The sequence below is a fragment of the Phaenicophaeus curvirostris genome, chromosome 6, assembly GCF_032191515.1.
Source record: "Phaenicophaeus curvirostris isolate KB17595 chromosome 6, BPBGC_Pcur_1.0, whole genome shotgun sequence".
NCBI classification, from domain to species: Eukaryota; Metazoa; Chordata; class Aves; order Cuculiformes; family Cuculidae; genus Phaenicophaeus; species Phaenicophaeus curvirostris.
The window spans coordinates 21,746,395-21,771,729 of record NC_091397.1 but is presented as its reverse complement, the minus strand read 5'-3'; the positions used below and the strand labels follow the sequence as shown (position 1 = coordinate 21,771,729).

The 25,335-nt window shown below is 39.1% G+C and overlaps 1 protein-coding gene across 1 annotated transcript in view; it reads left to right on the top strand.

Annotated features, from left to right (window-relative positions):
* The window catches only part of LOC138721927 (macrophage mannose receptor 1-like), a 32,628-nt gene extending 16,501 nt beyond the window's left edge, over window positions 1–16,127 (top strand). Inside the window, exons 19-30 of the mRNA XM_069859526.1 lie at window positions 331–431; window positions 1,673–1,815; window positions 3,872–3,986; window positions 4,913–5,061; window positions 6,302–6,404; window positions 7,368–7,600; window positions 9,372–9,537; window positions 10,285–10,437; window positions 10,697–10,813; window positions 12,234–12,401; window positions 14,261–14,302; window positions 14,563–16,127. Coding sequence (XP_069715627.1) covers window positions 331–431; window positions 1,673–1,815; window positions 3,872–3,986; window positions 4,913–5,061; window positions 6,302–6,404; window positions 7,368–7,600; window positions 9,372–9,537; window positions 10,285–10,437; window positions 10,697–10,813; window positions 12,234–12,401; window positions 14,261–14,302; window positions 14,563–14,804 — 1,732 coding nt within the window. The 3' untranslated portion in view covers window positions 14,805–16,127. The remainder of the gene's footprint in view (window positions 1–330; window positions 432–1,672; window positions 1,816–3,871; window positions 3,987–4,912; window positions 5,062–6,301; window positions 6,405–7,367; window positions 7,601–9,371; window positions 9,538–10,284; window positions 10,438–10,696; window positions 10,814–12,233; window positions 12,402–14,260; window positions 14,303–14,562) is intronic.
* The last annotated feature ends 9,208 nt before the right edge of the window (window positions 16,128–25,335 follow it).

Here is a 25,335-nt window from a genome sequence, read left to right as displayed (position 1 = left end):
ACTTAACTAGGTGCAGATTTCTGTTTCTGCACTCCATGGAAAGCCAAGTCCAGTTCTACACTGGTGTGTTTCCTGTAGGCCATCAATGGTCAGAGACCAAGAAAGCCTGGGACTACCAGTTGAGACAATTAGTCCAGACCTGGTCCAGTTTGACAAAGTAGGCAGCTGATAAAATCTATTTTTTACTAATTCCAGTTGGAAGGGCTTGTTTTTCTTTTACTGGAGATCATATGTTTGTTAGCTAGGATATAGGAAACTAATATGCTTTTTACAAAGAACTATTAACTAATTCAACTGAGCATTTTTATCCTCGCAAATTACTTTTTTCAGGTGGATGGATGGAACTCCAGTGGACTATGTTGCCTGGGCTCCAAATGAACCCAATTTTGCAAATAATGATGAAAACTGTGTGGTGATGTATACCCAAACAGGTGGGTGCTATAGCAACATTCAATCTGCATCGTGTGGTATAGGCTTAGAAGGGCTGCATTAGGAGGGGATTGTAAGTTATAATACTGAGCAGGCTGATGTTTTATAGTGTATTTAAGAACATAGGAAAGTAAGTCATGTTGTCTTCCATTTATGTACTTTTTTGAAAAATCAGTGCTATGTACCTATCACATCTATCTGTGTTTTGTAGATTATACCTGCCAGTTGATTTCTAGCTTTGTCAGAAAATTTTCATGTGAAATATTAAGTATCAGACCATCTGCAGATAAAGTCAGTAGTGTTTTTCCCCTAGCCTCTGTCTATTTTACGACTACATCTCAAGGACTTCAGCTGCCTGTTATGACTTACAGAGTTTCTGAAAATCTAGGGCTTGGCCATGGCTTTGATTATTACTAAACAATGTTTAATGTTATTTTAATTAATATAAATACAATTGTTTTTTAATACAGAGATTTGGAAATAATTATGCTTACACTAGCCAACCATTTAGTCTCCTTTGGAGTGGTTAATTTCTTCTACTTTAAGAAATTTTAGTCTTGAAGTCTATAGCTGAAGTAATCTCATCCTCTGTTAGAGGTTAGCAGAAGAAAGTGAACAATACTATGTCCTGGTTTGGAGGTCTTTAAGACAAGATGAATTATGTCTTTAACTTCACTGAATTATCAAAACAGCATCTCCATTAAACAAAGTATGATCAGCTCTGCAGCAGCTAATTACCCTGTAGTTGTCTGCAGCTGATGAAATGAATGCTATTTTCATATTTATTCCCGACCTGTAAAATAAGATGGCGATGTTAATACTATATTCCTATATCACACTCCTATAGGGAGTATAGAAGTTCTTTAGCATAGTATAAAAGAATGTAAGAGTCTGGTAGCAAGGTAACAAGGACCAAGGACCTCCTGTAGGTGGAGTGATCCTAGAGATCTTACAGATCCTAGAGAGGTGAATGAAGCATTTGATTAAAACTCCCTTTTGGCAATGCTATGGGTTTTCAACATAGAAAAAATTATATTCTCAGACAAAGTATTTATTTTCTGAATTTTGCTGGAAATCCAAATATTTCTAAAGAAAATGCATAAATCCCTCTCATTTCTGGGAGAAAGAAATACAAATACATTTACCGGTTCTACTTTGTATGACAGATTTGCTTTAGGAAAGGACACTTTTTATTCCAGTCTAGGTTGCATTTAGTTTTTCTTTTATTCTGACTTTCTTTCAGGTACATGGAATGATCTCAACTGTGGCAGTGTTGAATTATTCATCTGTGAAAGGTTTAATGATAGTGTTCGTCCAACGATTGCTCCCACTTCACCACCACCACAGGGTGGGTGTCCAGAAGACTGGGTCCTCTTTGATAACAAGGTACAGAATTAAATGTCATTATATTGTATTTTAATAAGAGCAGAAGAACAACCACCTTTAGTTCAGTTTTTCAGTTGTAGCAGTGTTTTCAGTTATAACAACATATACTCTGATTGCATAAGTTTAAAGACACTATTTTAAAGTTTAAAGACTCTAAAACCACTATTCCTGAAATAGAAATTATAGCCTGTATTGTGATCACAGCACTTATGAAAGAGGTCATGACACATACAAGAAAAAAAGCTTCATTTTATGTTTGTGCTAGTGTTTATTGTTGCCAAGGGTATCTGAGAAACTTTCCTTGTGTGGAGCTGTTGTATAGTCTCATTTACTGCACTAAGCTATCTGGCTTTCACAGGTTGTCCGAACACTTATTTGTCCCTTGCCTACTATGCACTGGTTCTTAAGCCACTAATGTATCTTCCCTAGAGTAAATTTATCAGATTTTTTTATATAAAAAACCCCTGTTAAGGTATAAGCATCACCACATTTTGTTTTGTAAGATCACTCTTATCTTTCTCAAAAAAAAATTTCAGCACGAGTGCTAATGTCCAGCCTAAACCTCCCCTGGCGGAGCTTGAGGCCATTTCCTCTTGTCCTGTCCCCTGTCACTTGGAAGAAGAGGCCAGCACCCTCCTCTCTACAAACTCCTTTCAGGTAGTTGTAGAGAGCAATGAGGTCTCCCCTCAGCCTCCTCTTCTCCAGGCTAAACAACCCCAGCTCTCTCAGCCGCTCCTCATAAGGCCTGTTCTCCAGCCCCTTCACCAGCTTCATTGCTCTTCTCTGGACTCACTCCAGAGCCTCAACATCCTTCTTGTGGTGAGGGGCCCAGAACTGAACACGGTATTCAAGGAGCGGTCTCACCAGTGCCGAGTACAGAGGGAGAATAACCTCCCTGGACCTGCTGGTCACGCCGTTTCTGATACAAGCCAAGATGCCATTGGCCTTCTTGGCCACCTGGGCACACTGCTGGCTCATATTCAGTCGGTTGTCAACCAACACCCCCAGGTCCCTCTCCTCCAGGTAGCTTTCTAGCCAGTCTTTACCTAGTCTGTAGCACTGCATAGGGTTGTTGTGCCCCAGGTGCAGGACCCGGCATTTGGCCTTGTTAAACCTCATGCCATTGGACTCTGCCCAGCGGTCCAGCCTGTTCAGATCCCTTTGCAGAGCCTCCCCACCCTCCACGAGTGTATATATTTAAATTCCAGAGATTGTCATCAATGAAGCTATAAAAACTATAAAAAGCAGTGTGCACCATTGAGAATACACCTAGCCATGAAGATAATCCTTGATTACATTGCCTCATCTAGCTCCATCTCTCTTTTGGCTAAACCAAAATATGATCTTAGTTTGATAGATCTCCTTTGTTTGAGACATATTGGCTGTTGTCTCTTTCTTCTCTCTCAGCCCTGGGGAAGACAGTCACATACTCAGAGTTTTTTCTGTTTCATAGTGCTGTTTCAAACTAAAATATTTCTCTCTTCCTCACTCCTGGAAAAGGAGTTTCAGAATGTTCCATCCTTAACTCCTCTCTGAGTGTTTAGATGCCACTTTTGACTGCGAGGGACCTACCTCACTTTTGTCCAATTTTTCCATCAAATTGCCTGATTAACTGTGCGGTTGTATGCTTTAATCAGCGCATCAGGTTGCTTGACTGTGGCAATATTGTCTAATGACACCTTGGTTAAACCTCATAGAACCAAACCCGGTTAGACAAACAGCGCAAAAGAAGCTGAAACATTTAGCTTCTATAACATGTCCTATCCTTGTTCCCTTTCCAATACCTCAGAAGTTTCCTCAGAAGCTTTAACATAATTTCTACTGAAATCGTTAGACAGAGATATTCCTTCTTCTAAGTGTATGCCAAAATATTGGGGTTTATGCTAGCTTAATTGTATAACCTTCTTTTCATAAATACAAGCCAGAAAGGACTTTCAAATCAGCTAATCTCTCCTTTTGCTTAAGATATCCAGCTTGTCTTGATTGTTACAGAGATGCTTTCACTGGAAATTAAAATAACATTCAGTTACCAATTTGGCATACTTCTCTTTTTCAGTGTTTTAAATTATTTGGTCTTAATGAAAATGATACACTGACCTGGCATGCTGCACGGAACAATTGTATAGATTTTGGAGGAAACCTGGTTACTGTATCAACAAAGGAAATGCAAGGTATAAAGTACCAATGTTTTGATTCTGCATGAGGGATCAAGTAATTCCCGATAAACATTAAAACATATGTTAGAGCTTCTGCAGTGTATGTTACCATCTATTCCGTATTAATAGCAAGTTATATTGAATGAGAACTTGCATCTTTGGAAAAATGTTTGCATAGGGTTTAGTGTCTTGATTAACTTTTGAAATCATAGCTTTGGGGTTCACATATAAAGGGATTCATACTGTTTAAATATTAAGATTTTGCAGTAGGGGCTTGTCATATAATAAAATGTCCATGTTTTAGGGTTTTTTAGGAGAACAGGTAAACTTAGTTGACAAAGGGAATAGCATCCCAAACAAATCACGATGCACCTAGCTTCTGAGCCAAATGTTGTGGATGTCAGTGGAAGACGCATCTTCAGGCAGCAGAAGGCTCCGGTGCTGGAGTCCCAGCTCTTGATCTGATGGACTTTACCCTGCTAGTCCTGTTGCTCAGCAAGTTGAGGGTTTTTAGTGAGGCCTCTGGTTTTCTCAGGAAATGTAGTGCCTCAGGTCCTGAGGGCTGCACAAGGACCATCTCCTAGCTTACTCCATCAGTATTTGTTGTTTGTACTTTCTTTTCTATAGCAAAGCAGGAATTATTGAAGGACAGTCTTTTAGTGGGAAGTCAGTCTAGGCAGGAATTAAGGGAAATGACACTTGGCCTTCCAAAAAGATGAGGTCTCAATATTTATATTTGACTAAGGTTTATTTGTGTTACATGTGTTTAGAAACCAAGTTATTAAGTCTGGTTAGCAAAGAAGTCATGTAAGACTCTACCTTATCAAAAAAAAAGAAAACAAAAATTAATCATCCTGATTCCAGGCAATCCAGAGTCTGCAGTGTTGGGGAAAGTTGCATTCAGTTTCCTTCCTTGTATAATTTTTCTTTTTTCCCTTCAGCTTTCCTCATGTCACTCTTAATAAATGCTGCAACAGATACTTGGATTGGGCTGAATGACATAAACCAGGAGCATAAATACTTATGGACAGATGGAAGCCCAGTTTACTATACAAATTGGGTGAAAGGATCCCCAAGTTATTATAGTAAGGTAAAAATTATTTTCTTGTTATCACTCAAACTTTGTAACTTTGATAGATGAAAAAAAATGTATGTAGCTATTTTCTGTAAAGTTTCCTTTATGAAGATTTTTAGTGACTGTGTTGCTTCTGAAGGCAGAGTAATCTTAAGAGAGGTCTACCTTCACGTACTTTTTCTCTTCTGCATGCTTTAAAACATTTAGCACTGCTATACCATTTTGAATTTCACTGTGGGAGAAAACTGAGGGCTATTCAATAACTGTAAAATGGCTAATGCAGAATACTGTACTTCATATTACTAATTCCATACTCCTGTGCTAGCTTTACCAAGTTTCTCTTTTTTTTTGTGTGACAGAATTGTTCTGCATCCAGATAAACCAAGGAAAAGTTCAGTGAGGTCCAACCTCTGCTACCATTCAGGATAGACATAGGTTTTGGGCTGTCCAGCACTTCCCAATATCATGTGATTCTATGTGTATGATTTCTGTAGAAGTCTATGCCCACTTAGTCTATGCCCACTTTGTGTTGTGGAACAACACAAGTTGTTCCACATACGCCTTCCTTCACTTGCAGCCAAGACCTGGGCTAACACCCCTGAGGTTAGGCTGTTGTGAGGCAGGGAGAACTGAAGCCAAGCAGAAAGCCAACAGCAGCTTCTCATGCTTTGGAAGGAAAAAGGAAGGTAAAGAGCTCAAATTGAAGTGGAAAGGGTTTGGGAGGTGTCCCCTCAAAAGGTTCTTCCTGATTGCTACCTCTACATTACAGTATTGTGGTGACAACTTTGATTCCTAGTGCCAAATTGGAATAGGGGAAGGATTTCAGATCTCCAGGCAAGCTTCAGTGCTGAGGAGAATTTCCCTTAACCTCCAGGAAAAAAAACAGTAGAGTGGAAATACCCTGTGGGTCAGACCTAGTACGTGCATATGTACCTGCACACACATGCACACACATACATGTGCATGCACAGATAGTATGTACATATAGACAGTCCTGGGCATTTCTTTATGCCTCTGTGGTGTGCTTTCCAACTCCCTCCATCATCCAGGTGCAAACTTCCCTAGGGCTGAGTCGTAAATTCTTGTTGTCATGTTACTGCTCCTGACCAATGCTTGTGTAAGTTCATATATGCAACTTTCATATTATTAATCTGTATGTGTCTGTGTGTGATAGGTGCATCTGTATATCCAGAAGGAATAGGAATGCTTTCTATCTATCCACATCCTTTTCTTGTTAATCTCATTTCCCTTGCAGGCTGATTGTGTCCTTATGGTAAAGAACCCTATTGAACAGGCAGGTAGATGGAAAGATGAAGACTGTACAACAAGCAAAAGCTACATATGCCACAAAAATTCTGGTGAGTTTTCTTTCACCACTTTCTAGTACAGCTGATTTATCATGTTTATGTCAAACTGATGCTAAAAGTGACTACCCCATATTCAATACTATTTTAACTGAAATTAATATGACAGTATCACATGCACTATGAGCCATTTTAACAAAATGAGCACACATTTTATGTTTTTGGAGAAAAACCCTTAATATTTCCTATTTTGGACTAGACTAATAACTAAATAATAGCGATAGTAAAATCTATGGATCATTATGTATTATACTATTTTTGGCAATCTATTTTTAGAGAGAGAGAGAACGGTACTTTGCCTTTATACAGGTAAATTCTTCAAAACTGCAGTTCTACCGTTATACTTAAAAGCACTGCAACTTCTTTATTTTGAAAAGGTGCCCTGCTTGATTTCCTTTACAGTCTTACTAGTATGTAATGGAAGAAGTAGGGGGGACTGTTCCCTTTAGTGTTCTACAGTTACATTATGCTTTGGAAAGGCCTAGAGCTTGCAAGGCACATTTCTGGAGGGTAGTATTATCCATGCTGAAAGGTCATTCTGACAAGAATTAGAAAATTTTATCACAGAACACGAAAACAAGGCTTTCATCACTGCAGTGGTAGTTGAAACAGGTCTTAATTTGTTATTCCAGTCTCTCTTAATTGCTTGGCTAGTCTAGTACATTAGATCTTCATACAGTGTTAAATGCCTAACCAATATAAGGAAGAATTTCTCCACTATGAGAGCAGTGAGGCACTTGCACAGGTTGTCCGGGAAAGTTGTGGATGCCCGTGGAGGTGCTCAAGGCCAGGTTGGATGGGGCCTCGGGCAGCCTGATCTAGTGGGAGGGGTCCCTGCCCATCGCAGGGGGGTTGGAACTAGATGATCTTTAAGGTCGCTTCCAACCCAAATCAGTCTATGGTTCTGTGATTCTATAAAGTATTTGACTTTTCTTTTCATCGATTTGCTCATTGCAGACCCCAAACTACAAAAGCCCAAACCTACGGTTCCAATGTCTGGCTTTAACCGTTATGGTGATGACCACTACGCAGTCATCAACAACAAAGTGAGCTGGGAAGAAGCACAGAAGCACTGCAGAGACAAGAATGCAGAACTTGCCAGCATTTTAGATCCTTATGCTGAATCTTATCTGTGGTTACAAATGTTAAGGCATGGGGAGCCTGTATGGATTGGTCTTAACAGTGACACAGTGAGTCTTTTAAATGTTTGTGACAATCATACTGCTATCCTAGACCTGCACAGATCAGCCTTATTTCTTGCTCAGAGGTTGACAGGATCTACTGCTCTGGTTTCTGTTTGCTCTTGTGGGAGGTCAGATCTGTGAACATGTGGCAGGTAACAAAATCTTGATGAGGTACCAGACTTCTCTCCACTTCAGGGGTTTTGCACTTCTAAGTATTTGACCATAATGTGAGAACTGCCACAGCCTTTGTATCGAAAGCCACCAAGGGTGTAGCTGAAGTAGACTGTGGCTTCAGCAGTAAAAGTGGCTATGGAGTTTCCATTTCCTACTCCATGGTCTACCATACACTTATGTGGGGGAGCACTGCTGTTTCTGAAGACACATTGTGGAGTATGCAATAGAAACAACTTGAGTTAAATGTAGTTCTCTCTCCGTGAGGTTTTTCTAAGCTTTGGTTTAATTTACAGTCTAGCACAGGAGCTTGTGCTGGGCAATAGGGGAGATGGCAAGGTGCAGTGTGGCGGTGGGAGCAGACAATGGGAAACCTTAGGCTGGATTTTGGAGCTGAAGCCAGTGCCTTATGAGAAACTACCAACAGACTCAGTCAGAGAAGAGTGGAAAGGTCTGACAGGAAAAGCATCTATTAGACATTACATTTACATTAGGCATGTAAAAAGAACATGGAATAAAGGTGATGCAGCCAGATATTTGAGAGCCAGTGTTGTGAGGAAATCAAGACGAGTGGTAGAGCTGGAGCTTGGTGGGACATGGGACTGATAAGGCATGGGTGCTGAGATGAGAGGAACAGAAGCCATACTTCAGTGAGCACAGGCCCTGGAAAACCAGGATTAGACAGGAATTTGGGCTGAAAAGTGCTAAAGGACTTAAAAGAAAAAAAGGACAGGAAAGGAACTGGCGGAAAGAACTGGATGGGAGCCTGCCTCCAAATCAAGAAAAGGCTGGGCTGCACAGGATGTGATGCCAGGACCCATGGCTGTTACTAATGTTGGTCTTACTTTTCAGATAGTGGTGAAATCCACTGAAAACATACGTACTCAGCTTGTTTCTGGTGGCTGGTCCTTGTAAGAGATAGAAACCTGCCACAAGCCCTTTAACATGGGTGGCAGAGGTCTGTGGTGTGTCCCCCATGAAAAACATCATCAGAATTGTGTTCCTCTCTCCAGTGGAACTTCTGTTTTTCTATTTGCTTTGTAAATATATACAGAAGCACTGGAACAGGCTGCCCAGGGAGGTGGTTGAGTCACTTTCCCTGGAGATGTTTAAGGCACGGGTGGACGAGGTGCTAAGGGGCATGGTTTAGTGTTTGATAGGAATGGTTGGACTCGATGATCCGGTGGGTCTCTTCCAACCTGGTTATTCTGTGATTCTGTGATTCTGTTAGAGGAATGCTAGCAATAGTTTCTCTGCAATCTTTATTTGATCAATTTGTATATGTGGACTCCTTTGATACAATTTCCAACTGTATATTCACATTTTTTAGTGCAAGGCCTTTTGCCTATCTACTGCAGAAGCCAGATGGTGTGAATTGAGTAACTTAGGCTGTATACTACAAGAACATTTTTAGGGCCACTGCCCTTATTACTTTGGAGAGTGGAAGACTGAGACAGACTGTTATGCATTCATGACAGAGGATTAATTAATTTTGTGCCAGAAACTCTGATGTTTTCTAACTTTTACATACTTACACATGCATTCCTAATGTTCTTTTAGTTTAAATGTTGTATGTGACATAATTTTTATTGTAATTTGCTTTTAGAATCGTGGCCATTTCTTATGGTCAGATAGAAGGAGGAGCAGGTACTATAACTGGGCCAGTGGAGAACCAAATATGAACAGAGCCTGTGTCTATGTAGATTTGGATGGGTTCTGGAAAACAGCATCTTGTAACGAAACATTTTCAACTCTCTGTAAACAATCCAATGGTAAGTTGTGAATGGGAGAAACATCATTAGGGAGGATAGAATTTAAATTAATTGCTTTATTTGAGTTCAGCTTTTCCATGTATGGAAAGATTGCTATAGATGGTATATGCCTTATGATAAACTATTGCTTTTGTTAATGAAGAACTCTCAGAACCAGTCTGTCTTGAGTGATTTCCAGATATTTCATTTCACTTGCCAGTGAACACATGTATATCTTGAAGACAATGGCAACATTTCATGCCACAAGCTATAGAACTTTTCTGCATCCTTATTTGTAAGGAACCACAGAACTGATCAACATTGGCCTAACAATAAATATATTAATGGTGTAATTTTACATTTATAGGTATCTTTTATAATATTGGGAGATAAGAAACTTCTATTGGTGTAGCAGCTGATTTGATCGATTTATATTTCTTAAAGTATAAGTTCCTGGGGAACTTATACTGAGTATACTGACCCATTCCTCATTCTGTTACTTAAGTTTTAAGTAAAAATTGCCTTGCTCAAGACAATTGCAGTAAGACTGATTTAAGCCTGCTTTAGCTGATTGGAGGACTAACTCCAACCAGTATGTTTTATTCCTAGTTTGTCACGGTTAGTTCAATCTTTTATCATTAGTTAAGTCCACGGGATATTCCTTTTACTGGAATCACAGTCAAATTGGCAGGACTGATGTGTGCTGCAAGAGTATGTGTTTTCCTTGGCTTTTAAGAATTTATCATAACCTATGTATCTCCATAATAGAGTTAATCCCTAGTGAACCACCACAGCTCCCTGGAAAGTGTCCTGAACCAAAGCGTGGTAGCTCTTGGGTTCCCTTCCGTGGTCACTGCTACTATGTTCACACCAGTTCTGAGGAAAGCTGGCCTGATGCTTCCATGATGTGTATTCAAATGGGTAGGTGCCTTTTTTTTTTTAGGATATTTTTTCATGTTGTTTGTGTGTTTGTTTTTACAATTCAGAACCAAGAGATAATTATACAGGTGTGTATGTATATATATAAATCTTAAGCTACAGCTAACTTAAATTTATTATCAAGTTTTTCTACTATATGAAAAAGCTGATCATGAAACACGTCATGATTGTTTACTCAGATAATTAATTTGTAATGGAAAATCTTGCTGAAATTTTATGTAATATTTATTGATGTTTTCAGGTGCTTCTCTGGTTTCCATAGAAGATTCAGCTGAAATGAACTTCCTCTTACTTTATTTGTCTCCACTTGTACATGACTTCAGAAAGGTTTGGATAGGATTGTTCAAAAATATTGATGGTAAGTATTCCACAATGCATACTGAGATGAAAATAAATACTATATAAACAGAGAGAATACTAAATAATACTAAAACACTAAATATTTGTACTAATATACTAAACTTTAAATAAAGAATCAAAGAGAAATCAGCTGTTAAATGTTTAGTAGATTTTCTGCTAAATTGCTTAAAACATAAAACATCAAGAAGTCTAAACCTTTTGTATGTTTACTGTAATTAGAGTATATTTCAGTCTGTAAAAGGTTCTACCTTAGCACTGCAGTAGTTGATTCCTGCCCCCTTTTTTAACTCAAAATCCTTGACATACAACCAGTGTTTGTATTTAGGAAAAAGACTGTCCTATAATTAAGCAACGAGGTAGCCTTAAACTGAAATCTATTTCTAAACAATACAGTGGATACCAGCTCATATGAACTGCCTAGCAACATTCTTTCATCTAAATTTCAAGGTTTTTTTCATAATTTTTTTGGAGAACTTATTATTTTCATTTTTTTTTGGTGGAACTTTTTATTTTCATCCAAAAATATAGCTACTTTTTTTAAAAAAAAACCTGTAAATTTAATCCTGTTTTCTGTATCATTGTAATTATAAAGCCTGTTTTTCACAGCAGACTTTGAAGGTACAGCTCCAGAGTAAGTCTAGACTGGGCTGCAGTGAATGGCCTTGGCCATGGCTGACCAAGTTTCTCAACACTAGCAAAGGGAGGGATCTTGTTGCATGCTGAGTCAGATTCATCTGTTCTAGCTAAAAACTAACAGTACAGAAGCAGTGATTTTTTCCCTAATCTGGCACACTATATTGCCACATTGCTACATGCAGTTCAAGTAGAGGCAAGAGGTAAGTACAGCTACAGATGAAGGGACAGAGGAGGTAATATTGAGGAAGTTATGAGTTATAACAGGATATCCTGCCATAAAAACACATCTGGGGGAGAAGAGATGGCAATTATTCCTGCTTGGTGTGCCTCAGCAGGAGGTGACCAGGGAGTTATTATTAAAGACAACTGATTTAATCTGCAAAGATAACTGATTTATCTAGTTCAAATAATATAGCTGCTCACTGTTGTTAGAGATGCATATGTAGAAAATCTTGGTGAACCAAATCCTTGAACTGCAGTGTGGCTACACAGGTGCTCCCTGGCACAAGTGAGTCCTGGGAACAGGCATCAATTACAAGTCCTCAGCCAGCCTTGGTATGTTTTTCTTACATCACTGTCCTGAAGGTTAGTGGTGTTAACTTCATCTGTGAGCATTTTTATTTGGTATGCTCCCATCTGAATATCTCTGGCTGTTAAAAGAGTGAGAAACGACCCCTCTGCGTTGCTAATTTAATCAACTGATAATTTCCATATCCAGTGCCCAGTAAACTAGAAATGATTCTCCATTTCATTCACTCACTAGTTAATACTTTTAATTTTAGGGGAATGGATATGGGCAGACAAAAGTGCAGTAGAATATGTCAACTGGGAGGATGGAGAGCCTACAGCGATATTCGATGAACACTGTGTTGACATGGATGTCTCAAAAGGAACCTGGAGGAGCTTTTACTGTTCTTTTAACCAGAATTTTATTTGTAAAATCCCCAAAAGTAAGTCCTGAATTTCTGTGCACTGGTTATTTTAGAAGTAATAGTTAACAGACGTCAAGAAAAACTGCTTATACACAGGCTATGCTTTATGCATTGATGTTTATGCATGTGGACCTGCTTCAAATCCAAGAATAACTTCTACTAAGGACAATGAGAAATAATGTTGGAGGAGAATCTGAGCCATTGTTTCCTCCTCTCAGTGTAAAAGCATTGATTTCGTGGTGTTTGCTGTACTCTGCAGTAGAGGAGAACATATCACCTGGTGAAAGGACAGAGAAAATTCATAGTCATTATGGTTCAAGTGCAAGGAGAAGTGGATGATGAATAGATGACTAAAATAGTGCTGGGAAGAAAGGCAGGCATTCTCCTGATAGCTAAGCTGAGGGGCAGGAGTGCAAAGTCACTGAGCTCCTGCAGAAGGAAGTTAGGTACTGCTGATGGGGTCAATACCATGAAGTACACTGGGATCTGCTGGACAGACAGACAGAAAGAATCAAATGACGTGGGCAGTGGGACCCAATTAATTTGTCTGCTGACAAAGGCATAGGGAGACATGAGAAGAAAACCAAGCAGCATAATACATTTCATTTTTAATGGTTACTTGTGGCCCTTACAGGCTGGGGAAGGTCCCTCTTAGGTGCACAGCAATGTTGCATAGAGAGTAAAGGATGTAAATCTGCATGCATGCAGATAGTGTGAGTCACCACAGACACGCACATTCATCTGTGTTTGCATGCATTAGCTGTGTGACAGTTTCAAAGAAGCAAGATTCGCCATTGGCAGACAGATCCACTGCATAAATATAATAGTTGCAATGGGGAACCAATTGCCTCCTGCATGTAGATCTCCAGATGTTGGCATGGAGTGATCCATGAGCTTTGTAGGGCCCAGCCAGACAGTCCTGCAAGAAATTAACTGAACCATTCTCCCCAGACAATGGAGGGAAGAAAAGGTAGTTGCCTAAAAATACACATTAAATGCTTTTGGGTACAAATGAGCTTTTCACTTCAGCAAGTGTTAAAAATTGACTTTTTCAATATGAATGCTTAGATTGTGGAAGTGTAAAAACTTCAAACATCTGTCTCCCCTGCCAAAAAGTTCATGTCTAAAGTGATTAGTACTGTGACAATTGTTTGTGTTTTGGTTTTGGGTTTGGGTTTGGGTTTGTTTTTTTTTTTTAACAAATATTTTTAAGAAGAATATTTGATAGATTCAGCCTGAATTCTCAGGAAAAAAGGTTTGCATGCATTTTTCATCTCTGTGTACAGTGTTTATCTCTGGGGCTTGCAGCATGACAGACACGGACCTGCGTGAGGGGTCCAGGGAAGGGCTAAAAAGATGATAAGAGGATTGGACCATCTCCAAATCAGGAGATGAGGACAGGCTAAGAGAATTGGGCTTGTTTAGCCTAGAGGAGAGAAGGCTCTGGGAAACCTTTCAGTACTTAAAGGGGACCTACAGGAAAGCTGGGGAGAGGCTTTTCATTAGGAAGTGTAGTGATAGGATGAGGAGTAATGGTTTTGAACTGAGCAAAGATAGATTTAGATTAGATATTAGGACGAAACTCACTATTGGGAGTATAGTGAGACATTGGAACAAGTGTCCCAGAGAAGATGTGGATGTCCCATCCCTGGACGCTTTGAGCAACCTGACCCAGTGGAAGGTGTCCCTGCCCATGGCAAGGGGATTGGAACTGGATGATCTTCAAGGTCCTTTCAGACCCAAACTGTTCTATGATTCTATGATTATTTAAAATTTGATAGGCATGTAAAGTAGAAATTACATACTCAGTGTTTATTTAATCTCTGAATTGTTGCTTGCAAACTGTGTGTAATATATATTTTTTTAAAATTTTAAAGTTATTGAAGTTGAGCCAACCCATGATTCGTCTGTCAATAAAGGTATGTTGGTTTCTTACAAGCACATTAACAGAAATTTCAATAAATTTTTAGGCATTTATTATATACAAGTAAAATTTAAATATCTATTTAAGATTCACTGATGATTTTTTTTAAAAAAATTGTCCATCCAGAACATGAATCAATTTTAACTGCTGTTATGTTTTCTCAATACTTTAATAGTTCACCCAATATTCATTGTATGCAATAGCAGTCTCTGGCCATTTGTATTAATTGTTTTGCTTTCTTTTTGTATTTCACAGCATCAAAAAATGAAGCTGCTGCTCCATCCAAAAGTAGTTTAGGTGGGATCGTTATACTGATTTTACTTCTGCTAGCAGGCACTGGCCTTGGATTCTATTTCTTCTATAAAAAAAGACGTGATCGGCAAAGAATTACAGGAGGTTATGACAGTGCCATATACTGTGGTGATGCTGACCCTGGGACTCATGAAGCAAATTGTCTTGTGACAAATATTGAGCAAAATGAGGAAGCAGCATATTAATAAGCAGGGTAATCTTGGTCTCAGTTTTGAAAGGAATTACAGTGCTGGAATAGAAGAATTCTTAAGGCAAAGAAATTTTCTTCTATGGAAATTCTAGTTAATTTTGCACAGGATGTGTCTTGCTTTCTGTATTAGCAGGGACAAGCCATCTTGCAAGGCAGATCCAAGCATCTGCTCCCAAAAAGTAGTAGCTGTGAGGACAATTGAGCATGCACATAGTCCTGGAGCTACTCTGTGCAAGTGAACACTCAGGCAGTTTCAGCTTCTGCATGGTTCCAACAACACTTTTAGGCACAAAAAGAACCATGCTCACCACAGGCAACTGTGAGAATAAGCACCTTAGTGCAACCCAAAACCCACATCGAGATTTGTAGGTATCCTGAGAAATGCCGCCCCTGAACTCTGGTGCAGACTGGAAGAATTGCACAAGTTGGATGGGACCGCCCAGCTCACCTGGCACCGGTCACTGCTTGAAGCAGGACCTGCTCCCTGCCTCAGCCAGATAGCCAGCTCCAGTGCTATGGGCCCACATCTTCCTTTTGCCACTGAGGTACACACAGAAAACCTTTGTGCTCCCCCTAATATCTGAGTTAACACATATTCGTCCTCTGAATATGACTGATAGAAAGGAAAGTGTAAATGGTTTTTCTTCTACTGTAATTCTGTAACATAAACATTGAAAGATCAACTATAGTAAGAGGTTTGAATGTACTGTGAATAGAAATATTTTATCATTTAAATAATAGAATAGGGATCTCAATGGATTCTGCCAAAGGGGTAAATAGGCAGGATTCTTAATTCATATCAGAAAAAAAAATCACATAAAATCTATTCTTGAAATCCCCAATACCAGTAAGAATTTCATACTTCTTTAGGCCAGACCATTTTTTTCAAAGCTTAATGAAACTTATCATTAGAAAGTATTTTCAAATTTCTAACCAAATTCCCCCATCTAAGTCTGTTTTAATCCGTTGAATATCATTCCTGACTTCCACTATGATCAACATGATAGCATTGCATGTTGTACTGCTCTACTGTCTTATTCTTTGAGTTCAGAAACCCTTAAAATATACAGAAGGTACACCAAAAAATTCATTTTTTTACTTTTCCGGTGTATTTTGTGCCAAATGTAAGCAATCAAATTACTCAAAGCTCTTAGTCCAGAGAAGGTCCTTATTTAATTTGGGGTGGTGGTGGTTATATTTTAATCTTTTGAACAGATTTTAATTGTGCTTGAATGAAAATATTTTATGTGTGTATGTAATACATGTAAATAAGTTTGGTTGACTAAATGGGCCATTAAAAGACTGGTTCTAAGTAAAAGCTTGTGTTTCTTCTTAAACAGAACAATTTATCATAAAAGTAAACATAAAAGGAAAGGGGGATGGAATACTTAATTTTCTATACACAAATAAGCATCCACTTTTTCTAATCAAGCATGTTCTCAGTAGAAATTTTTCTTTACTATCCTATGAAACAGAGCGTCTCATTGCTTCTTTATCCCTGACATTTGGAAGGCTACACTAATAAATTTCTAATGAAAGTGGTGTAATTTAAGACTATTTATGTGCTGTACTGCTCTAGCAGTTTCTGAGACAGATTCTTATATTTTATGGGTCTTGTCACATCTTCTCTCCTTATTTTCTGATAGTAGCACTGGTTACATCTTCTACACCTCTAATCCTCCTTGCTCTTCCCTTCTAGATCCTGCTCAGTCGGATCTAGTAGGTCCTTCTGACAGTACAATGTGCTAGTGGACAAGGTATTTCAGGTGAAATCCTACCGGCACTGAGCAGATCAAAAGGATTAATCCATCATTGTAACACTCACCATGAAGGACACTTCTGTCTGAGTTTGTCTGAACTGGTTCTGCAAATCTCTAGGTTTGGAAGGAGAAATGGTTACCAGAAAACAATAGCCCATAGGTAAGAAAGGTGCCTAGTGAGAAGTTAGCGTGTGAAAGTTTTCAGGGACTGATAAGCTTTATAGGCTAATAGTCCTATTGGATCTGTGGGAACTGAACCAAGAGTTTGCTGGGATGGTAGGAGGCTACTAGTGCACACAAGTCTCATCAGAGGTTTGTATAACTTGGACCACATCCAAGATAGCATTGACTGCTGTCTGATAATGAAGATTATGACCCTCTGAGGGACTTGCCAGACATCTCCTGAGGACTCCCTGGAGTGCCAATGTGGCTCTCTGCAACTGAGTATATCGTGGGGATTAGTTCCCAAATATGGATTCTTTATATAAATATACACAGGTTGCATTTATCTGCTATTTACCATAACAGCTTGATTCTATTCATAGTAACTGCTTAGTGAAAAAAAATCTCCTTTCTAAGAAATACTAGTTGTGATCTGCATTTTCCCCCAGTTGGACCCCCTAACATTGAAAAGTAAATTTGTGAGAAATTGTGGGTTGTCTATCCTGGTACGATCCTTTATCTTCTCACAGTTTTTGTTTCCTGTCAGGTTTTTGATTCCAAATTCTTCTCTGCCAGTCTCCTAGTTTCAGAAGGTAAAGTGGCAAATACTTTATTTCATAAACTTCACTTCTGTTCCAAGTTACTGGTAGCAGATATGAGCAAATATTTTCTCTGTAAATGGTATTCTTTAGAGACAATGTCCCACTGCTTCTCTGTACGATCGATCTGGCCACGCCTGTGTTGGCATCTAAACACTACAGAAAGTTACAATGTGAATTTCTCCACAGCTTTTCTTTCCCTAATGTTAGGTTACATAGGTTCTGGATAGCCTAACAAGGTTCAAGTTGAGAATTAATTACATGTTCAGGCCATGTTATATTTTCAATTTAGTGACATAACACAGTGGAATAGACAGAAAAGGGCATTTATGAAATGCCTATTCACATAGGCAAGAAGTGGAAACCTTTCTCTCCTGCCTTTTCTGTCTATTCCACTGTGTTATGTCCCTAAATTGAAAATATAACATGGCTGAAAATGTAATTAATTCTCAACTTGAACTTGTTAGGCTATAAGAACTAGTAACTAACATTAGGGAAAGAAAAGCTGTGGAGAAATTCACCATTGTAACTTTCTGTAGTGTTAGATGCCAACACAGGCGTGGCAGATAGATGTACAGAGAAGAGTGGGACATTGTTCTCTAAAAGAATACCAATTTACAGAGAAAATATTTGCTAATATCTGTACCAGTAACTTGGAACAGAAGTGAAGTTTATGAACTAAAAGTATTTGTCATTTACATTTCTGAAACTAGGAGACTGAAAAAGGAAGTAAAGAGTAATTTGGAACAAAACCTAAGGAAGATCTATAAATACAAACAGGATAGATAGGAAGTTGTGAAATGAACTAGTGCCGTCGGGCTATATTTCAGTAGGCAAGAACCAGAATTTCTGAGTTCAATAGGAAAGGTTTGAATGGCTTCATATGTATAAAATAGTCCTGTTGTCATTGCACCCAGGCACAGGAGCAGTCAGGATTCATTTTGCCTCTTCTCAGCCGTGCCCTTATCTGACATATCCAGCTTTCTCCTCTCTATGACATTCTACAGGGTACATATTTTTATTCAATATCTGTTAAATAATGATATCCTAAGAATTTAAAGGATATGGTTAGTGGTTCTTGTTCCTCTGAGGAAATATTCATTCTCATTTCAGAAAAATGCACATAGTGCAACCATTATACTGCATATAGACTCTTGATCTAGATAGACAGATGAAATTCATTCCACCTACTTTTAGAACTAGTTGACATACTTCTCCTTCAGAGTCAGTAGTTAAGAATATTCATATAGGACATACAGTTGTTCTGTGGTTCACCAGAGGAGGCTAATGATGGCACAGAGGTTCAGAGATGGGAGGAACAGGGGCTTGGGCAGTGACACATATACTGTGGTTGGTAAGAGGATGGCACAAAAATCCAAATACAGCAAGAAGTGCAGGGGATTCATGGTTCCTGTGGGAGGATAGGACTCTCCCCTGAGGGGAAGCAATAGAGGACTGAGTGTGCTTTACACAGGAGAGCACCAAGAGAAGAAGGCAGCTGAAGGGAACTGTTGCCGCTGGAGCCCAGCTGCGTCATTCAGAACAGGGAAGAGAGCTCGTGTGTGGATGGGAAGGGGACAGAGGGTATAAGATATCTGTAAGATATTTCCGAGTTTGACTGGGTACTCTATGTTTTTTGGGAAAAGCAATGGCTGAGGATCAGTGAAGAAGGCAATCTGCCTCTCCACTTTGCCCTGATTCCTGTCATTTTGCACAGGGCAGAGCCATCTAGAAAGATGAGGAGACATTTTCTCCCTCAAGAGTAATGATTGTGCACAGAGCCAGGGGGAAGTTTTTGTGCACCATAGTGGAGTGCAGAGGGCAAGAAGGAAACCAAGGTTTTCCTAAAAGGAACAGAAAGTGGACTTGTGGGCAAACCTCTGGGGTGATGGAAAGGAAGAGGTTTCTCTTACTGAGTTAGGGAGGAACTGAATGGGCTTTTTTTCGCAACCCAGGAAGCCACTGAGAGAAAGGTTACAGGCAAGCACTTTCTCTGCAAAGATATTGTCAAAAGTGGAAAGAATTGTTTTAGACAACCTGTTAGAGACCAAATCCCCTCTTGTGTCCTGGGACATGTTTAGTTTGAAGAAAATGAACTGATAATTCCACCTGTTGGATCTAGCCAGCTTGGGGTCTACTTAATGGAGGGGTGTCAGGGTGAGAGAAAGCAAGAAAAAGAGGAAGAAGACAAGTTATATTGAGTATATGATGCCTGTGATGGGTGGAGGGGAGTGAGGGGGATGAGTCAGTTATTAATGCCAGTGGAATAATAATGAGGCTTGATTACACATCTTCCATGCACCCAAAGGTTTCTCCTGCATCCCATATTGCAAGAAAATATTTTTTACTATTGTTTATGCTATAAAAACTTAGCATAGTGACACTAAATAGGGAAAGGATTTTAAATAAATGAGGAAGCAAGAAAAAAGACAAAAATAAAGATAAGATAAATATGATTAAAAGGAAAGAAATCCTTAAATTTTGCTTTCAGCTAAGGAATCAAAGGAGACAAGCAGTAAACAGTTTGTAAACAGTTTCTACCTGTTCTCACACTTAGTGTGTCAACATAAACAATGTTTTCTATGGAAATATCATCCTTGGTTATGGAAATACTCAAAATTAAGCTGCAGAAAAGGTCCTGAGCAAGCTTTGAAGCAGCATATAGCTCTGAGGCCCTGTTTTGGGCTAGGGGTTAAACAAAATGACCTCCAGAGCTCTCTTCCAAACTATTCTATAATTCCATGCTTGGTAGTGGTTTTTTATGTATTTAGGATGCTATACTGAATGATGCAAGGAACTGCAGCATCTTTTATTTACCACTGAGTGGAGTCCTTATCAAGACTGCAGATGTGCAAGACTTGGTTCCTCAATGTGCTGCATAATGTTTTGTTCCAAGCAGCTGAGCAGTGAAGCTGTTCCTGATATCACAGCCGCATGGTTTGGGCATGGGTAAGTGCAGGGGTCATGAACAGGGTACCACAAATACCGAGTTACCTTTCTGGGCTCCATTGTCAAAACCATAGTTCCTACCAACAGTTTAATACAGGCAAGCTGTTTTTCTTTATTATTTAGCAGGTCATTTATTATGAGAGGCCGGCTTATTAAAGAATGTTAATTTTACAAGACATATATCTTTACCCATTATAGTTCAATGGCACTTTCTTTGGACAATGTCCTGTACCAGATACTCACCTTGGATCTCTCCCTGTGTCCATGATTATTACATGAACTCACTTGGAAAGCTGGGTGGATGTTTCCATATATTCAACTTCTGCAGCCAATTAGATGAGCACTTCCAGAAGGTTGTAAATGTTGCAGCTGGTATTCCAAATAAAGATCTACACCAGATGTGAGGCTGCAAGCAGTTGGGCTCTCATGTCCTCAGGAAATTAATTATAGTGTCAGTGTGAAAAAAAACCCAAACAAATCCAACAACCAAACAAAACCAAGAAACTGAGACAAGAAAATAAGGATGTAGATGTTGAAAGCAATGTTTTCCTCCTGTTTGTATTTCTGAGTGGCTGGAGATGCGTTTGTCATACTGCAGTTAATAATCTTCTGTCGACTGGTATCAGATTCCATCCTAAGACTGCTATTTACCTTTCAGTCCTCTGCCTCTTGTTAGTATTCTAATTCCTGCATATTCCTTGCCAATTCCTTGTTTTCCTTGGTCTCTTTGTCATATGCAGGTACCCTCAGTGAACACCCATTAGTTGCTGGTCCGCAAAAGCAAATTGCCCTGGAAGAACACACATGGATCCAGTCTCTTCCTTCATACCATTCCTGTCTGTGCAAAGAAACAGAGGCAAGAGAGGAAAGAAAAGCACAGAGGTGCTTCATCAGGTATGTGAGGAAAAGTGGGTGATGGTGCTGCACATGGGGTGAAGCAGTTATCCAGCCAGTCTAGTCTATAAACAGGAACAGTATCACTCAGAGGTACTAAAAATGTGAAGTTCAGCATGGTAGTTGCAAAAATAAGAATTTTAATTCCTAGCATACAGTAACTGTGCAAATCTGTTGTGATGCTGGAAATATCAAGTTCTTAGCTGATAGAACTGCATTTTACTTCTGAGTCTTATAAAAGCTCATATCAGTATATAAAACTTATATCAATATCAAGCTTCAGTCTACAGACACATTGTGTTCTTGCACTGGAATGTGTCACTTCCATGTCACACTAGCTGATTGTAAAAGAATGTGTCTCTTCAGATTTCTAAGCTTCAAAGTATTTAATTTTAGAATTTAGGAGGGATTTCAATCATGCTTGAATAAACATATTCTCTTTTGTTCTGGGTTCCACTGTTCTGGTACAAATAGAGTTTCTTTCTCCTAATGTCAAAGTAAGCAATAGAAGGCATGACATAATTTAAGGGTTAAAGATCGTAGAATTTTTATATCCTATGAATAAGAACCTTTTATCATTTACATAATAGAAATAGGGAAATGAAAAGGCCCTGCCCAAAGGCAAAGTCAGCTAGAACTAAGCAGCTGTTGACATATACAACCACTGTTTCCAACAGTGATGGACAACCTACTGAAAGCTACTATACTAATAATGTGCTTTGCAATGCTGCCAGCTTTTCAGGGCATCTGGGCTAGAGTAGTCCACATCTATGCTAGTAAAATCTCTTGGTTGCCCCACAGCAGGCTGGTGGTTGTTGTGCCTAAACTGATTCATGGGAATGGTCTCCTGAACATTCAACATGCCAAACTGGATCTGGAAATCCCTTTGAGGAAATGCTCCCCGGCATGGGGGAAGAACACATGCCAACATCCATTCACAGGATAGACAACTCTGCAACAATGTCTCTTCCTGAGCCTTATTTAATTTAAATTAGTTTTCCAACTTTTAACAATTTATTAAGCACACATTTTGCCATTATCTGAGCAGTTAACATACAGAATAGCACCTAATCTTCCCATCAAACCCTTGTCCATACACCTTTCAGTTCAACATAAAATGTTAATTACTGTTCTTTCCTTAGGGCTTGACTAAGATTCCTTACTATCTAGTTATCCTCTCATGATTAGCATATAGTATCATCTTTTATACAAACTTTCCAAGGATTCAAGTTATTCTGCCTTGTTTATAATTCCTTGCTTCCTCTTTTTTTCCTCATACTGTTTGTAGTTTTCTGATTTGCTCAAACCCTCTCTAGCTTTCATCAGTGTTGACTGAGAACTGTAAATCTTTCCAAGTGCTGCAGCTGGTTTCTAAGTGTTAAGACTAACCAAATGTGTCTTCTTTAAAAAAAATGCGCTATTTATAGTAGATTAAAATAACGTATGGGGTTATCCTGAAGCCCAGACATAGCATTTCTTTTTTTATCTTTAATCTGTACTGTTGTTTTATGCAAAGTTGGGCAGAACTTGTGCAGAACTAATTAATCAATGTTCATGGTACAGGAAATAATCTTGCAAATATTTGCTTATCTTTGTTTACTTGCCTCTCAATGGAACAGCTGACAGACTGTTACTGAAACAAAGAGCATACTTTAAACAGTGCTTGCATATGTTTTGGTATGAAGAACTAAACTCATGAATGCAATGACACTGCCTCATGTAAAATAACAAGGAATATGTATTCTACACTGAAGCTTTCCAGTACAGACTTAGGTTTGATAGACTGTGATGCTGCCAAGAAAAATAGTGAGATTACTAAAAATGTGGGCAGGAGCCCAAACTCATTTTAAATGCACATTGGCTTCATAAATATGAGAATTCAGCTAAATTAAGAGTGCTTTGTACATGCAGTGATGTGAACAGCATCCACAAAGGTGTACTTTGATGAATGATGTGCCTACTTAGGCTAGTGTTTAGAGATATGTGTTAACTGAAAAAAAACCCCGTGACATTGGCTGCAGAGAATGTAGCCTTGGATAGTCCTGTAGCTGGGAACTGGCTATGACTTGAATTCGAAGTTTGGACCAAGGATTGCAAGCTTTCCAGAGATTAGACTACCTTAGTGGTTTTTGATGCTGTGCATCATGAGGCAAGGTCTTGTATCTGAGGAGCTGAAAACATAAAAATAAAAGAACAAATCACATTGCAGTCATATTACAATGCTCAGACTATGCCTGGAAGAGCTGTGATAGACTTAGATGCCTTTCATAACAAAGAAATCTGGAAACTGTTTCAGACTAAAGTCAGCCCTTTGAGCTGTTAACAGAGCTCCTTTCACTCTTTATTTGAACTACCTTTTTAAACTTAGCCCTACAGATCTTTTTGTAGTTCTGTAGTTAAGAGATTCCTTTGGTTACAGTACGTGCGAATGTCTACTCTCTCTGTTTCCTTTTGTGCTGTTAATTATAAAATTTCCCTCCTCTTTCTGAAAATAGGTTTGATATAACTATAGTTGGAAGGTGTGTGAGGAGGGGAAGAACTACAGTGTCTTCCTTATTAGCTGATGTAAAGAAACTTCTGTTACTACTTAGCTCCCACCCCCATAGGGGCTAACAGGTAGGTTAGGCCACGAACAAGTGTTGGAGAGCTGGTGTTAAAACATTTTTCACATATCTTTGTTACCTATATTTAAAACCACATTCTGGACCGTACCAATTCATGGGTAGTGGGGGAAGAAAACAGTCTTAAATATTTATGAAAAGCATATTGAAGCAGAAAATTTGGCAGATAATCTGCTTAAGTCAAATGCTGCACTTAGATATGGTAGGAGATTAACATAAAGAAAGGGAATAAAAATTTGTCAAAAATTGTCATAGAGTCATAAAATATCTTGAGCTGGAAGGGACCCATACGTACCACTGAGCCTAACCCTCTGCTTCTCACAGGACTACCTAACACTGAGCTACATAACCAAGAGTGTTGTCCAGACACTAGCCCGTGGTAAATAATTTGAAGTATTTCTTTCTGAAAAGTGGTATATGTTTGGTTTGGGTTTTGGTTTTGGTTTGTTTTTTTTTTATAAGGAAGGAAACATTGATAAACAAAGAAAAAAAAAAACAATGAGTCATCCTAGAGATAACAGAAGGAATAGGCATTTTCCTAGTTATTTTTATAACTACATACTGTTATCCAGGAAGTAGGACTGACCTAGTTCTTTTTTTCCTTACACAAGCCATGATTTAAACAATAGTCCAAAGATCTATGCTGATTTTTTCCAGTGATTACTGAAGCTTAGTTAATGAGAAGCAGTTAAAGGGTATTACAGAAGGCTGATGAGTGTATCTGTAAATCAGCAGTCATGGAGCCTCCATTGGTCTGCAGTACCTCAGCCGAAACATTGAGATTGAAATTCTCTTGAATCAATAGGCAGGGCTAGACAACATTTGCAGGTGTGACATACACTCTCTGGTGCAGTTTCTCAGATGCGACCTTTCCTCTCCTTGAATGTGGCCCCCATGGCACTGTCACAAGAAACTAGGGCTAAGACCTCCTGAGATCCTGGTGCTCACTCAGACATCTTATCAGCATGGTGATGATTTTCCTTGCAGTTTACTTTCTTATTTTAGCATGCTACTCTCATTTTAACAGCCCAGCATTGTGGAAGATAAGAGAAATTTTCAAGAAGTCAGTTATGTCTCTCCAAGGAAACCTCGGCTAGGTCTCACCACCCCTTGCAAGCCCTAGGCTGATTTTGCATGATGGACCCAGAGATTTGCCCTGCACACCTCAGTCCCACCTCCCACCCACTCTGGGTCTAGTTTAACCCTGTTACAAGCTGCTTCAGGAAAGGAAAAAAGGACTACATGTCTGCTGTCCTGGTGTGCTGAAAAAAAATATATATAAGCAGGCAGACACAACACCGGCTCCAGGGCAAGTATGGCCCTGCCCAGCCACACACAGGACACAGTAATGTCATCCTGGGGGAACGGACCTGGGCTGCCAGTAAAGCTCAGCCTGAAATCTCCTCTCCTTCACCCTTCCTTTTTCTCCTACTTATATTGCAAAGGGTGACCAAGTTTTATTTTTCACCAGATTTGCTTGCTTTTTAAATTGAACCCATGTCCCTTTAATCATATGGTCACACTGAGGAAATACAGACCCT